Source organism: Hippocampus comes, unplaced genomic scaffold (assembly GCF_001891065.2).
Source record: "Hippocampus comes isolate QL1 unplaced genomic scaffold, H_comes_QL1_v1.1 scaffold146, whole genome shotgun sequence".
NCBI lineage: Eukaryota > Metazoa > Chordata > Actinopteri > Syngnathiformes > Syngnathidae > Hippocampus > Hippocampus comes.
Window position 1 is genome coordinate 289,737 of NW_017806156.1, and position 15,127 is coordinate 304,863.

Consider the following 15,127-nt stretch of genomic DNA (forward strand, 5'->3'; position numbering starts at 1 on the left):
AGGTGTGCCGCGGGAAAATATCCAATTTTTATGCCTGTGCGGTCTTTCGCCCAGAAAATAATCATGTAGTACCTTCCCATACCGCTAGGGAGCAGCAACAGCTAGCCAATTGCCTTGTGTTACGACGAGAGACACGCGAATTTGTGACGCATGAATGCAGGACGACGGTGAAACAATAAATCTGAAAGATGATAAAATACTGTTTTCTTTGTGTTCATTAGATTCCAATTCAAGCTGTTATAACGTCATTCTTCAATGTTAAAAACGGTTATAGTAACAATATAACACGTTAGTTGGTAAAATAAGCGGGGGGGGGCACATTTTCAGCTAGTGGTGTACGCGAGATTTTTTTCAATGAAAAAAAGTTCAAAAAAGTTCGAAAAACCCTGATCTAAACAGCCCCAGGTTTCACACTGATTGAGTATAAATAAACTGAGAAATTATATTTTAATTAAATACACTGTTCAGAGTGTCATTTTATCACATTTTTGGTTTGTGGTGTGCCGCAAAATTTTTCCAATGTAAAAAACGTGCCCTGGCTCAAAAAAGGTTGAAAAACACTGCACTAGACCGCATTTTTCTCTTTCTTTTTTTAATTTCTAATTTTCCCACTGACTGTGAAATCTGAATTCAGAGACAATCGATAAGTACCACATTTTGCAGACTTACACATTTTGTACAAAACTGGGGCTTAAGTAAATTGGATTTAAGAGTGAAATTAGCCTCACGTAGTCCCCAGGTTTGTCATTTAAGTACCGGTAAGTTAAGTTAGAATGAGAAGTTATTGTACAGATTTGTAGCGTTTTCATTGTTTGTCTTAATCTCATTCGTTCTTCCTTGTGATGTACCCTTTTCAAATTCTCATGTAGATTTACAAAATAAACACGTACATCATAAAAATGAATTCTGTACTGTGTGTGTTAGTAAACTAAGTTTCAAAACCGAACCCAAAACTCTCCAAATGTAGCATCCTTCTAATTAATGACTGATTTCAAGAGTTTTTCCTTCAGTTTAAGCCTTTCAAAAACCGGTGTGTGCCAACTTCAAAATAAACCGTACCTTACCAAATAATATTTAGACATATTACTTGGGACGTTTTTATTTTGAAGTTATTCCCGGCAGCATGCCGCTGTGAAACGGCTATCTTGACTTGAGCATTTATTGCCATCACAAGCTGAGGCCACCAACAACGCAACGTTGTCCTGAAATAATGTTCAATCGCTAACTCGGTGTGCTGGTTGCCAGCGTTTAGCTCTAACAGTGCTAGTCGTTTAGCCTGGCGCTGCTGTGAAAAGAGAAGCCAGTGCTAACGTCTTGCAGTGTGTTTGTTGAAAGCTTGTTGATGACGCTGTCACCTGGTTAATAAACAGACTATTGTTTGGTCACAGCTAGCCCCACAACACTGCACGGTCCAAAACAAATGCTTTGTGAAATAAAACAGATAACAAATTATACATGTTAAAAAAAAGTCCACACTTCCAAGTGCACACAATTAATGTTTTCTTTGTACTTACATTGCTGTGAAAAAGTATTTACCCCCTTCCTGATTTCTGTGTTCTTTGCATATTTATAACGCACAAAGTTTCATTTTATCGAACCAATTTCAAAATGCAGTTTCTAATTGGCAATTTAATTTATAAAGGCTCAAAAAAAAAAAAAAATCCCAAATTTCCTGTCCCGACGTGAAAAAGTAATTGTCCCCCGCCCTTATTAAATTTCAAAGTAACTGTGACTAACGACTATTTTGGGAAGACTAAGTTCAATTTCACAGGCAACACCCCAGCACCACATTTGTTGAATCAAGAAACCACATAAATAGAATCTGTCAGAAAAAGAGAAGTAGGCCACAAAATCTCAAGAAACAAACGCATTGTGTCACGATCCAAAGAAATTCAAGAAGAAATTCGAAAAAAGGTGATTGAAATCTATCAGTCTGGAAAGATTACAGAGTCATTCCCAGGACTCTGGGGCTCCAGCGAACCACTGTCAGAGCCATTATCCACAAATGGAGAAAACTGGGAACAGTGTCAAACATTCCCAGGAGTGGTCGACCAGCTAATATTACTCCAAGAGTGCGGCAACAACTCATCCAGGAATCCGCAAAAGAACCTAGAACAACATCAAAAGAACTCCAAACCTTGCTGGCCTCAGTTCCAGTAAGTGTTCACGACTCCAGTATAAGAAAGACACTGGCCAAAAATTGCATTAATTGGAGAGTTCCCAGGCAAAAATAACTGATGTTCAAAAAGAACACTAAAACTCATCATACATTTGCGCTCTGGGATCATGCAGCAGGGCGATCCGAAACACACCAACAAGTCCACCTCTGACTGGCCCCAAAAAAAAAAAAAAAAAAAAAAAATCAAGGTTTTGGAGTGGCCAAGTCAAAGTCCAAATTTGAATCCAATTGAGATGATGTGGTGTGACCTGAAACGGGCAGTTCATGCGAGAAAACCCTGCAATATGGCGGAGGTGAAGCAATTAAAAGAAGAATGGGCCAAAATTCCTCCACAGCGATGTGAAAGACTCATCACCAATAATCACAAACGCTTGATTTCAGTTCTTGCTGCCAAGGTGACACAACCCATTATTAGATTCAGGGGGCAGTTACTTTTTCACATCAGGACAGGTAGGTTTGGATTTTTTGCGTGTGTTAAATAAATTGATTGGCATTTATAAACTGCTTTGGGTTGACTCTGTGTGATTTTAAAATTGGTTGAATGAATTTAAACCTTGTGCGTGATAAATATGCAAAGGGGCAAATATATTTTCACGGCACTGTATTGGTTTGGCTGTCAATCATTCCAAATATCCTCAGGATCGTTGAACCGCTCGAATAAAAATAAATACATAAAAAGAACCAGTTGTAGTGCACAAGAGTCGATCACTTTTCCAGCATAGGCCAACAGTGCCATCGTGTGGAGATCTATGGCCATTCCCACTTCTTGTATGTAAGCACTTTATAAGTTTGATAAATCAATTCACCGTAAACCTAAGTCAATTGAGGAACTAAATCTTTTTGGGGGGTTTAATGTATGATTTTAATCAAAGTCTAGTTATGTCATCCAACTGTAACAGCGCCTGATAAGCCTAATAATTAACCGTTTACTTGCCATTTTCAAATATGTGATTTTCTCTCAACTGAAAGCTTGACAGTAGTTTCAACAAGTATTGAAGGCCCTCAGCCAATCCATGAAATCGTTTCACTCAATTAAAGGCACTTTTGTGAAAATGAGATTAAATTAATACAATTTCAATTTAACCTGACTGTCGTCAGAACAGCAATATTTATTTCCAAAGCCCAAAGCTCTTCCTGCTCAGAAAACTGAGGTCTTTTGGAGTTCAGGGGGTCACTCCTTAAGACCTTCTATGACTCTGTGGTGGCCTCAGCCCTTCATTATGGCATAGTCTGCTGGTCAGGCACCATCTCAGCCCGGGACAGAGAGAGACTAGACCGACTGGTCAGGAGGGCCAGCTCTGTCCTGGGATGCTCCCTGGACACTCTGGAGGAGGTGGGCAACAGGAGGATGCTAGCTAAGCTAACAGCTATAATGGACAGACCCTCCCACCCCCTCCAGGCCACCCTGACAGCACTGGGCAGCTCCTTCAGCCAGAGACTGAGACACCCGCGGTGGTACCGCTCCTTCCTGCTGACAGGCTATGGAATAGACGGTCCTGAAAACCGGGATTCACCCTCACGCGCCCATTTTTAATGTGCTTGTATTTATATTTTATATTTCTGTGTGTACTTTTTGTCTTGTATTTTGTCCATTTCATAATTTTGCTGCTGTAAATAGGGAATTTCTCCATTGTGAGACAAATAAAGGTTTTCTTATCTTTTCTGATATTGTCTTAACCTCAAATTTGTGGTGCGTTTAATTGTAATTTATCCAACTAAATGAATTTGTTAACACGGTATTTCCTTTGGGTTTAAAATTAGTTGATGAATTGCCATTAAAATAATTGTAACATAATTTGACACCATCCTCATATCGTTTCGTATTTTATTTATTTATTTTTTGTAAAACATTCTTCCTTGTTGCTGTTCTCTATGTTCCTCAATTCAGTTAGGTTTTAACCTTAAATTAGAATGTTTTGAAGCAACTGATTGAGCATTAAGCCACCCTCCAATTATTGTCTAATTCGTTAACAATTCTCTCGCTCACCAAGTGTATTGAAGAAGGCATACAATTATCTTAATTGATATCAATACGGCTAATTTACGGTAACTATGGAGGCTTTCGGAAATGCACTTGCGAACCTGACCAAAGCTCTCATGCTGAATTATGCTGACACCATCAAGGATGTAAATCCAGAAATTTTGGACACAAACATAGCTCAACTTCTTGGCGACGCTCAAGTTGAAACCTTAACACACAAAAAACATGGCAAAAATCCTTAGCTGCACGGTTTTAAATGTTGTGGCACAGTGGACAAAGTGCCAAGAAATCATCTTTTTTTTCTGGGCATCTATTATAAAAATGATGTAAAACAATAATTACATTATTTTACATTGGTACATGATATTACTTTACAAAAAAGGAGGCTTTGAGAATATTTTCTGTTGAAAATTACAATTCAATATCGATTGTAAATTTCAAATTATGACTTGTACTCGACCGATATTTACCAACTATTCAATATAGTGCCTGGAATTACTTCACAATTAACTAGAAAAAAATAGACATTATTGTTACATGTGTCTGTTTCTGTGTTTGGCAGGCTTTCAAATGGTAGGAGCCTTTTGAAAGTAGCATGGAAATTAAGAAAGTTATGGAAGCTTGAAACTGGAAATCTATAATCCCCGTTTACTTTACATGATTGAAACATTGGTCAGAAATAGCATTTTTACTGTCAGAACATACTTGAATTTTGTCACACATAAATGCAAAAACAATAAAATAATAAGTTTATGAGTTAGAATGTTTGTATTTGCGTAGCATTTTTTTGTATGTATTTGTTTAGGAGTTTGTTATGTTTGCTTCCACTTTGTTGCTGTGATTGCAGCATTTCTTCCTTGTCTTTATGTTTTTCTCATGTATGTTTTTTTTGTTTGTGTCATTCCTGCGTTGGGAGCGTTTGAGCGATTGCAGCATTTCTTACATGCAGCGGTTTTGTTTTGTCGTTGTTCTGTATAGTTTTTAGTTTGCATGTGTGTTTGTCTTTTTTGAATAATTTTTTGATTGCTTGCAGAATTATTGTGTTTGCAGCGTTTGTTGACGTTTGCTTTTGTAAAAAAGAAAAAATATAGCTGCAGAAATGACAACTTGTATGTGTGAAAAACAAATTCTACTTGGTAGGAAAAACAATTTGTAGGTGTGAAAAATAATTTTTTAGTTCAAGTAAAATTTATCATGTACCTGTGGCGAACTACAAATTTGTACTTGTATGAATGGCAACACTTAGTCGAATAAGTCGCCACTCCGAGTGTTTTTGCTGTGGTTGTACGGACATGTGACTTTTACACCAATATATCTCACTAAAACAGATTTGTACTTGTTGCAGATTTGTATCCGTATGCTTAGACAATCAAGCGAGACGGATATGGGCGGGCTGAAGCTTAACCTAATTTTCAACCTCATCACACACAGGTTGATGTCAGGTAAAACAAAACGCTTCTGTGAAGGCATGCATGGAAGGAGCTCATTCTTCTTTCTTCTTGCTCTATATCACGGGTGTCAAACTCAAGGCCTGGGGGTGAGATGTGGCCCGCCACATCATTTTAAATGGCCCGCAAAAGCAAATCAAAGATGACATAAAATAAACAAATCAGTGACATACTGTAAGGCCAAACAAAAAAGATAGTGTGTTTCCAGTAACATGAAATTTCAGCATAGGGTCGGTAGGTTGGACAAAGTTTCTTTTTTTTTAATCTTTTTTTTTTCCATCAAAAATTTAAACAAAATAACCATAAAACATAAAACAAGGAGACATTGAACCCCCCGCTCGCCGCCAAAGGTGGCGAGAGAGTTGGGTACCCGGCGGCTGGGTGTTAGGTTCCGAGGTCGGCCGGGTCGCAATGGCACCGGGGGGGAGAGGTCCCCGACGCCGGCCGTGGCCCGGCCTGGACGAGAGTTGCGTAGACTAGGCGGACGGTGCGTCGACGAGCGTGCGGACAAGCGGGTCGGCAGGGTGGGCGGTCGGGGAACGCCGACGGGCGCCTGACCAGGGGCGATGCCCGCAACGCCCCCGCCGCCATCCCTCGGCTCCGCAGCCGGCACCGCCGCCACCTATTTAGTTTTCTCCCTGCTCCGGACTCGGGGGCCGGGGTGTGCCGCCGCCTCCACCATCCTCCTCCGCCCTCCTCCGCCCTCGGTTTTTACTCGGCCCGTGGTGTTCATCAAATAGTTCGCTTTATTTTTTCGATCCATCAATGGATGCTATTTTCTTAACATTATGGTGCGAGCACGCGACTGTAACACAGAAAACGCGGTTTAAACTGTTGTCGGAGATCGCGGCCGCCGCCATGTTTCAATGTTGTTGACAGACGACAGGGCAAACGACACACGCGCTCAACGTGAATATCGCGAGAGTTTGCACCGATGTAAACCCTCTACACAAAAATGTAGAGGGTTGTTTGAAAAAAAATGCCGACCGTAAAGTTTTTTTTCGACGTAGAAATTCTCGGTCGGTCGGGTTAGCGGAAACACACTACTTTTTTTTCTCCGCCTAAGCATTTTCTTGTTACCAAACCCCTCATTACAGTTACTTACACAACAATTGAAAAAAACATTATTCTTGACTTCTTTATACAGTTTTGGTCATCACGGTCCTCCAACGGAAACAGTAACTGTAATTTGGCCCGTGACAAAAATTAATTTGTATGCATATAGAGCATATGCATTCACATTGACAGGTACCCAAATAAACCAGTGAGATTGAGCTTTGGCCTGCCTTCTGCTCAAACGAGCCCTTTTGATTGGTCAAAATGGCCCTGTATTGCAAAAAGCCTCCGCTTCTTAGTGCATGAGTATAAAATTCAACCTGTACAGGTACGAATCTGTTATGCTCCTATTTTAGCGAGATAAATGGTATAAAGTCACGTGTCCGTACAGCAGCAACAAAAACACTTGTGACTCCAAGTGGTTTCCATTCATACAAGTACAAATCAATTTTTACCCAAAAGTCCAATTTAAAATTAATTTCCACACCTACAAATAGTTTTTCCAACCGAGTAGTTTTATTTTTCACACATCCATGTTATCATTTGGACACCTATTTTTTTTTTTTTTTAAACAAAATATTTTTGGTGGTACAGAAACACATTACTGTACTTAACACACCTAGAAGTTGCCTTTCCCATGAATAGAACTCTTACATTTCTTGATACAACTTTACTTTTGTACCAAATATAGCTCGTTATTTGGAGCGCGTTTGACCCTATCGTCCACCGTAGGGAAAAGTCTTTAAAGACCTGTCTAATAACGCTGGCTTCGTGTAAATCATATCACCTTTGAGATTGTATGCACACACAAAGTTATTTCAAACTGCGGGGGGTGTATTTCGGGATATAAACAATAACTTCATAGATTATTTTAAATGCTAACGTAAAAAAATGCTCACGCAAAATGTAATGACTGAATATTCGGAATGGATTTGGTCGTGTTAAAACGAGAAGAACTTTGCAATGACAGGCAATTGATAAAAAAAATGTCGATGAGAACGGGGCGTCAGTCTGAGACCATAACAGGCTAGCTAGCCAGAGGCTAACGTCTTTTGGCTATCTGCAGCATCCGGCCAAGGCAACCATTTGTTTCAATCACATGACTTACTAACCGTGTTAAAACGCTGTCCTTGGTTCGAGCTCTGCTGTCCACGATGGCAATGTCATTTATTAACGACAAAAAACACGTACTTGATAGGAGACCAATGAGGTGACACTCGAACCTTTATAGAGCAGAAAGACGAGGAAACAAAAACTTCCGGGAGTGACGTGTGGAAGGAAATATTTCAAAACAAAAGCGTAAATATTTAGAATTTTTTCATAAAAGGTGCAAGTAAACTTTTCTTGCCGATTTTTTTGCGCTGATTACGAATCTGTCCTCGCTTTTTCTCTAGTGCATCAAGTTGTCATCACAATATCAGTAATATAATAACAATAATAAAATATTAAGAACAGGTAGGTTATTTTCCTGAAACCTCATAGCTAAATAACAATGCATAAAAAAATTCAGCATTGCACAATCTTTTACAGGGGTCAAACTTAAATCAATCTATCTTTTGGCACACACGCACACACACACACACACACACGCACACGCACAAACACACGCTCGCGCACGCACGCACGCACGCACACATTATATTGTGCATATAGCTCCAGAGACAACAATGTGTAGAAAACTTCACCACACACCCGAGCGACGGTCCGGGACCGAACCGATGATGCCCGCTGTGTGTGTGTGTGTGTGTGTGTGTGTGTGTGGGTGTGTGTGTGTGTGTGTGTGTGTGGTGGGGGGGGGTGTGCGTGTGTGTCACGAGGTGGTACTGTATACTTGCCAGTGTTTGTGAGTAAGTTTGTATGTGTTTATATGTGGTATGTATGTATGTGTGTACATATACATTTATAAATGTATATACATCTTTGTTTACGACCAGAATATTCCTCCATACAGGAGTACAGAGAGATGGTGACTTAAATTTGTGGAGCTAGTGCCGCATTAGCCAAGGCGTCTGACTATGGATCAGCAGACGATAGGTTAAACTCCTGGCAAGTTCATGGGAATTTTTTTTTTTTTTCACGAGGTGGTACTGTATACCCGTTTTCCTCATGATAGCCCAGGGCAACGGAAAGTTTTTCCTGCCAGATCTTCTCTCATGCCGTAATTGCATAGTGGTTCGTACCCTGCATTGTGGCCGCAGCAATCCTAGTTCGATCCTGGTCACGGCATGTGCAAAGACCATTCTTGACTTCTTTGTTTGCAGTTGACTGAATAGGGATTGTTACTTTCTCTGGGAGTGGAATATTCCTCCACACGGGAGTATGGCGACATGTTGATTTAATTCATGGAATTAGTGGTGCAATGGATAATGTGTCTCAATACAGATAAGAAGAAGCTAGGTTGTACTCCGGGCAAGCTTGAGTGAGAGAGTGAGTGAGTGAGCGACTGGTTTATGTATTTATTTATGCATGCGCATGTGGTGTTAAACCCATTTTGGCTGCAGCATAGCCCAGAGTAAGAGAAAGTTATGCCTGCCAGATGTTCTCTCAGGTCGTGGTTGTGTAGTGGTTTGTACCCTGCGTTGTGGCCAATCGTGGTTTGAATCCTGGTCACGGCATGCGCGAAGACCGTACTTGACTTCTTGATTTGACTGAATAGAATGTATTTATTTGGGACTGTAATATTCCTCTACACAGGGGTACAGAAAGATGTTGACTTAAATTTGTGGAGCTAGTGGCGCAATGGCTAATGCATCTGACTAGGGATCAGAAGACAATAAGTATGACTCCTGGCCAGCTTGTGGGATTTTTTTTTTTTTTCCAGGTAGTGGTCAAACGGTTGCTGCCGCAGCATAGCCCAGAGCAATTGAACATTGTGTCTGCCAGATCTTCAGTCAGGCCGTGATCGTGTAGTGCTTAGTAGTGATGGGTCCAGCGACACCGATGCGTCGACACATGCGTGGGGCTCACAGCGCAATCCACGTGTCGGTGAGTGTGCTGCTTCATGACGATCACGTGATCAACACGTGAACTGCGTCAGCGCAGCCTGGACTGCGTCGAAACAGTCCAGGCTGCATTGACACAGTCCAGGCTGCGTCGACTCAGTCCAGGGGGCGTCGACGCAGCAAAAGCCCGCCACACAGTGTTTATAAGGAAGTGCGTCGAGCGACATGGTGCCGCCTGCCGAAACGAGCCAGACCTCACCCTCGCTCGAATAAAAATATATATTTGGGCAAAAAGGAAAACACACAGATTATCAGAAAAACGTGTCCGTTTGACTTCGAGCGTCGCGTCGGCTAGGCTAGCTTAGCTGTTGTCGTAGTTCAAAGATTCTTTAATATGTGACGTGGGTTGCGTCAGCGTTGTGAGTACGTGTTCGTGCTCACGCGCGCACAGCAGAGAGCAGCGGACTATCGACTGCTGAGGCGTGCTTCACTCGAGTGACGTTGCTCCAGTATGTGCATATTATGAGCAGCTTCCGGACAAATGCAAATTGTCCGCCTTGTAGAGCCATTTTGATCTCCTTTTGGAGAATAAGGTATTTATTGAAATCTCCTTGTCTCACCAAGTGCCTCTCGGATTTTTGACATGTCTTATTCCATTGTGTGTGTGTTCTCCACAGCAGGGGAAATAGCATGCAAGAAACGCAACAGACTGAAATTTTTTACGTGTGAACGCTCCACAAATTTTACACCGGTGTAAGATATATCGCAACAAAATACATCGGTGCAGCACCAATGCAAATGTGTGCCGTGTGAACACCCCTAGAGCCAAGAGGCATCCGCCAGGTGGAAACAGAGCTGAAGAGCGAACGTTGTGAATACTTTATAGTTTTTCTTTTCCAATATAAAACACAGTCAAAAGTTTCAACATTAACAACAAAATAAGAAACGTTCGCTTGAGGAGGATTTTGAGCCATGTCGATGCAAAAAAAAAAAAAGGAAAATGGTCTTCTTGCAGAAGGTTGCAATGACCTATTCTGACCAGCAGAGAACAGCGTACAGCGCTTGCCATCCATGGCCAAATGGGCTCTCGCATTTCAGAGCGAACAAGAGTGACATGCAATGTGGAAACAGCTGTGAACAGCTCACGGTGTGAATAGATTTCAAAGTTTTTCGTCCCAATAACCAAACAAAAAAACAACACAAAAAAAACTGTAAAAAGAGCCAAAATTTAAAAAAAAAAAAAAAAAAACGGCTCACTTGAGGCAGATTTTGAGCTGCGTCGATGCCAAAACAAAAACCAAAAAAAAAAAACCCAAAAAAGGAAAAAGTGTGATGGAGACGTGGCATTCATTTATTTTTAAAATTCAGGCGAGAAGGTCAATGTGTGATATTTCAAAGGCCTTTTATTTTGAAATGGGACATTAGATCAGCACGAAGGTAGTCTGTTTGGATACATGGGGTGCTCTAGTGCAGGGATCCCCAACCACCGGTCCGCGGACCGGTACCGGTCCGCCGGGCATTTGGTACCGGACCGCACAGAAAGAACTTGCCTTAATTCAGTTTTATTTCGGAATACGAAAGATGTTTTATTTTGAAAAACTACCGGATTCTCCGTTACATCCGTTTGTGTCACATTTGACACACGTCAAGCCACGCTTCTCCATCACGTGACCGATTACTTCAAAACAAAACGCAGAAGCTCGCAAAATGAGTAAAAAAACTGCTTGAGATCGCAAATCACGGCGGCCTTAAAAGTACGTTCGAGACAACTGGATTAAACTTATGGCTGAATACTCTGAGATCGCCAAAATAGCACTGTTACTATTTCCGACATCCTACCTGTGTGAGGCAGGGGGTTTCTGCAGCAACGGCGACGAAAACAAAATTACGAAGTAGACTGGACATAAACCACACACTTGAGGTGTCATTGTCTCCTTTTACCCCGAGATGGGACCGTCTGGTTGCAGAAAATCAAGCTCGGTGCCGTGGTGAGTCGTCATTTTCATGCACTTTGAATTTGCGTTGTATCGTATTTTGAAGGCATTAAACATTGACATCGCGATCGGAGTGATGCGGCCAGATTAGACGCTCCTTGTGTTTATTATTATATTTCGAAAACACCACAGTTTTCATGCAGCTTATACCATATTAATTTCTTGTATTATTTCCACCACACCTTAAATGCCGGTCCCTGAAAATATTGTCTGACATAAACCGGTCCGTGGGGCAAAAAAGGTTTGGGGCCCCTGCTCTAGTGTACCCTAGACTTGGTCTGGTTGAGGGATAACTAAACTTTATTTTTTCAAGATTTTTAAAAATCAGTTGAAAAGGTCAACATGTTAGATTTCAAAGGACTTTTATTTTGAAATGGGACATCAGATCCGAATGACAGTCCTATGGTTGGATACCTGGAGTGCTCTACTATGACCTAGACCTGGTTTGGTGGAAGAATAAATAAAATTCATTTTTTAAAGATGTTTTAAAAAATTGGTTGAAAAGGTCAACATGTGAGATTTCTGAGGCCTTTTATTTTCATAGTGAACATCCGATCTGAATGAGATTACTCTGGTTGGGTACGTGGGGTGCCCTAGTATGTCTGAGACGTGGTCTGGTTGAGGGATAACTAAAATAATTTTTAAAAAGATTTTTTTTCAGAATCAGGCGAAAAGGTCATCATGTGTTATTTCAGAGGCCTTTTAGATACCTAGGGTGCCCGAGTGTGTCTGACACCTTATCTGGTTGAGAGATAACTAAAATGTATTTTTTAAAGATTTTTTAAAAAACGGGCGAAAAGGTCACTATGTCAGATACCAGAGGCCTTTTATTTTGAAATGGGACATCAGATCTGATGGTTGGATACCTGGGGTGCCCTAGTGTTTCGAAAACCTGATGTGGTTGTGGGATAACTCAGATTCATTTTTCACGATTTTTTAAATATTAGGTGAAATTTTGAAATGAAATTAAATTAAAATCAGTCATAACGAAATGACATATCTCCACGTTACCATTAAATCACTATCGAATCAACATTCACACACACACGAAAACGTGTCTACAGTGTCCATAATTTTTTCAGTATTTTTAAAATGTGCTAAAATTATGAGCCCAATCCACTCCAGTATTCACTGTTCGCATGACTATGAAATCGTGACAAGGGCAAATCCTCTCTCTTATCCACTGTGCAGGAAATGGCATTGCTGCTCACAAGAGATTGTTGGTAACATGAGGACCACAGTTGGTACAATTCATATTTTTAAAAAAATGGCTAGACTGGTCAGAAAAACCACTGATTACAGCGACAGTACTGTACATTTAAGATGGCAACACAGAAACCAAGGCGGTGCTCGTTTTCTTACACTGCTGAGACATATGCACATCAAAATAAAAGCAACGCTACATACTTAACGTTTTAGTTTGACCACCTACCGATTGCCGAGACGGTGGACAGGCCAAATGTCTCCTGCCGCAGGCCCTAATTTGCCCAGATGTACTATCAATCTTTACCTTCATCTATGAGGTCGTGGGTTGGGGAAAAAAATTTTGCACCATCGGGAAAAAAGTGAGGACCAAACAACCTCTTGTGCTCATCTGAGAACCACACTAAAATTCTAATGGGCGCCCCTGATTATGATACAGTTTATAGTTTATAGGATATAGTTTTATAATGCATGTTTACAGTATTGGGCTCTCTGACTTTCTTCCATCCATCCATCCATCCAATTTCCGATCCGCTTATCCTCACACGGATCGCAGGGTGTGCTGGAGCCTATACCAGCTGTCTTCAGGCAGTAGGCGGGGGACACGTTGAAGCCGGTTTGCCACACATAGACGAACAAACACTCACACTCACACTCACACCGAGGGACAATTCAGGGTGTTCCATTAACCTGCCACGCATATTTTTGGAATAGGGAGGAAACCGGAGTACCCGGAGAAAAACCCAAGCAGGCACAGGGAGAACACGCAAACTCCACACAGGAAGGCTGTAGCCGGAATCAAAACCTGCACCCCTGCACTGTGAGGCCGACGCGCTCACCTGTAGACCACCAGGCCGCCCTGACTTTCTTCCGTCCATTCCATTTAACTAAGCCTGCCAAGTCCCTGTGCAGATCCTATATAGTAGGTGGCGGTATTCACTAAAGCGTTGCAATCCGCCAGTAAAGTATGAAGAAGAAGAAGCACAAGAAGACGACGACGACGAAGAAGAAGCAGCAGACGAAGGAAGAGAAGAAGAAGACGAGGAAGCAGCTGTAGCAAATCATCATGACGAGGATAATAATTGATGAAGGTGAAGTGTTCTCTCCTCAGTCATATCTGCTTTAAGGTAACGATGTTTTAGTGTGATAGTTTTCAAGTCTTGCAAAAATGTCTTGACAACCAATGTGCTGGTATTTCAGAAACATGTGGGGGGGTGTTGGGTTATGCCCAACAACAACGAGAATGTCCAAGCCTGTCCTTGCAAATTAATTTGCTGCATGCATCGGGTTCCATGTTTGCTGATGATAACGTAAACCGGCAAACGATATGGCAACATTGATCGTGTATTTTCAGTGCTCTCCGATGTTCGGCTCTTGTAATGTCAAGCAGTCGTCCCGATTCCGAAATGAGTTTATACGAGTGGAGGTTTTGAATGTAGTTTTGATTTAAAACGCACCACCCGGCACTGCGGTCAAGCCAACCTCCACTCGCAAAATTGAAGTCAAGTGAGCCGCCACTGTGATTGTCAGTGCTCTGCATTACGGTAATCTGCCGCCAGCGAGTGGCGTTAGACACCTTCAAAATAAAAGCGCATCCACTAATGCATAAACGTCATTTGTTTGGGTTAAAAGAAATAAATAAAAATATAAAATAAGTACTTTATTGTTTTATTGTTTATTGAACATACAATACAATAACAGATTGACAAAAGTTAATGCAAGTAAAAATTTTAAAAAGAAAAGAAAAATAAAGACAGATTTTCTCACAGTTTTATGTTCAAAGGAGTAGGAAAAAGTAAATAACTTATCTAGTCCTACCCCCTGTTATGTAACAGTATATGAATTGATCTTTTTTCAATACAAAGAAGAAAAAAATCTACATATCATCAAATACTTATACCCTGATGTGTACTGTACTTAACTATTTATACACCTTTCGGTGTGTATTTATATATATACTTGAATATATTTAATAAATTGATCAATGTTATTCTGTTGAATTACGATATTTTAGAAGTATATCAAATTTATCTTCTTAACTCTGATTTGTGTATTTTTTTTGACTAATCTTTTGAATTTGTTTTTGAACTCAACCAGCGATTTACTCATCTTCAGTTCCGTTTCGAAATTATTCCACAGATTGACATCTATTACTGATGCACACCTTTGCTTGATGTTTCTTCTTGTTTTGGATTTTTTGTATTGGTTGGTACCCCTTAAATTATAACAACTATCTCTAATTTGAAAAAGCTTCTGGCTTTCTTGGCTGTCGGGCAATGATTCACAGAGGAAGAACAAGAACTCTCAGAACAGCACCAATAAGC

At 40.8% G+C, this 15,127-nt stretch overlaps 2 protein-coding genes across 6 annotated transcripts in view; one reads left to right on the top strand and one right to left on the bottom strand.

Annotated features, from left to right (window-relative positions):
• azi2 (5-azacytidine induced 2) overlaps window positions 1-7,927 on the bottom strand; it is a 40,487-nt gene extending 32,560 nt beyond the window's left edge. For 2 of the 3 annotated variants that reach the window (XM_019895079.1, XM_019895077.1), the window contains exon 1: window positions 7,777-7,923. The gene's annotated coding sequence lies outside the window, so the exon portion shown is untranslated. Of the gene's footprint in view, window positions 1-7,776 lie in introns of all 3 variants that reach the window. The other variant, XM_019895078.1, reaches the window with a different exon arrangement.
• A 5,884-nt stretch (window positions 7,928-13,811) lies between these two features.
• The window catches only part of pomgnt2 (protein O-linked mannose N-acetylglucosaminyltransferase 2 (beta 1,4-)), a 9,201-nt gene continuing 7,885 nt past the window's right edge, over window positions 13,812-15,127 (top strand). The window contains exon 1 of one of the 3 annotated variants that reach the window (XM_019895086.1): window positions 13,812-13,930. In XM_019895086.1, the coding sequence (XP_019750645.1) occupies window positions 13,889-13,930 (42 nt within the window). In that variant the 5' untranslated portion in view covers window positions 13,812-13,888. The remainder of the gene's footprint in view (window positions 13,931-15,127) is intronic. The other 2 variants (XM_019895087.1, XM_019895088.1) reach the window with 2 other exon arrangements.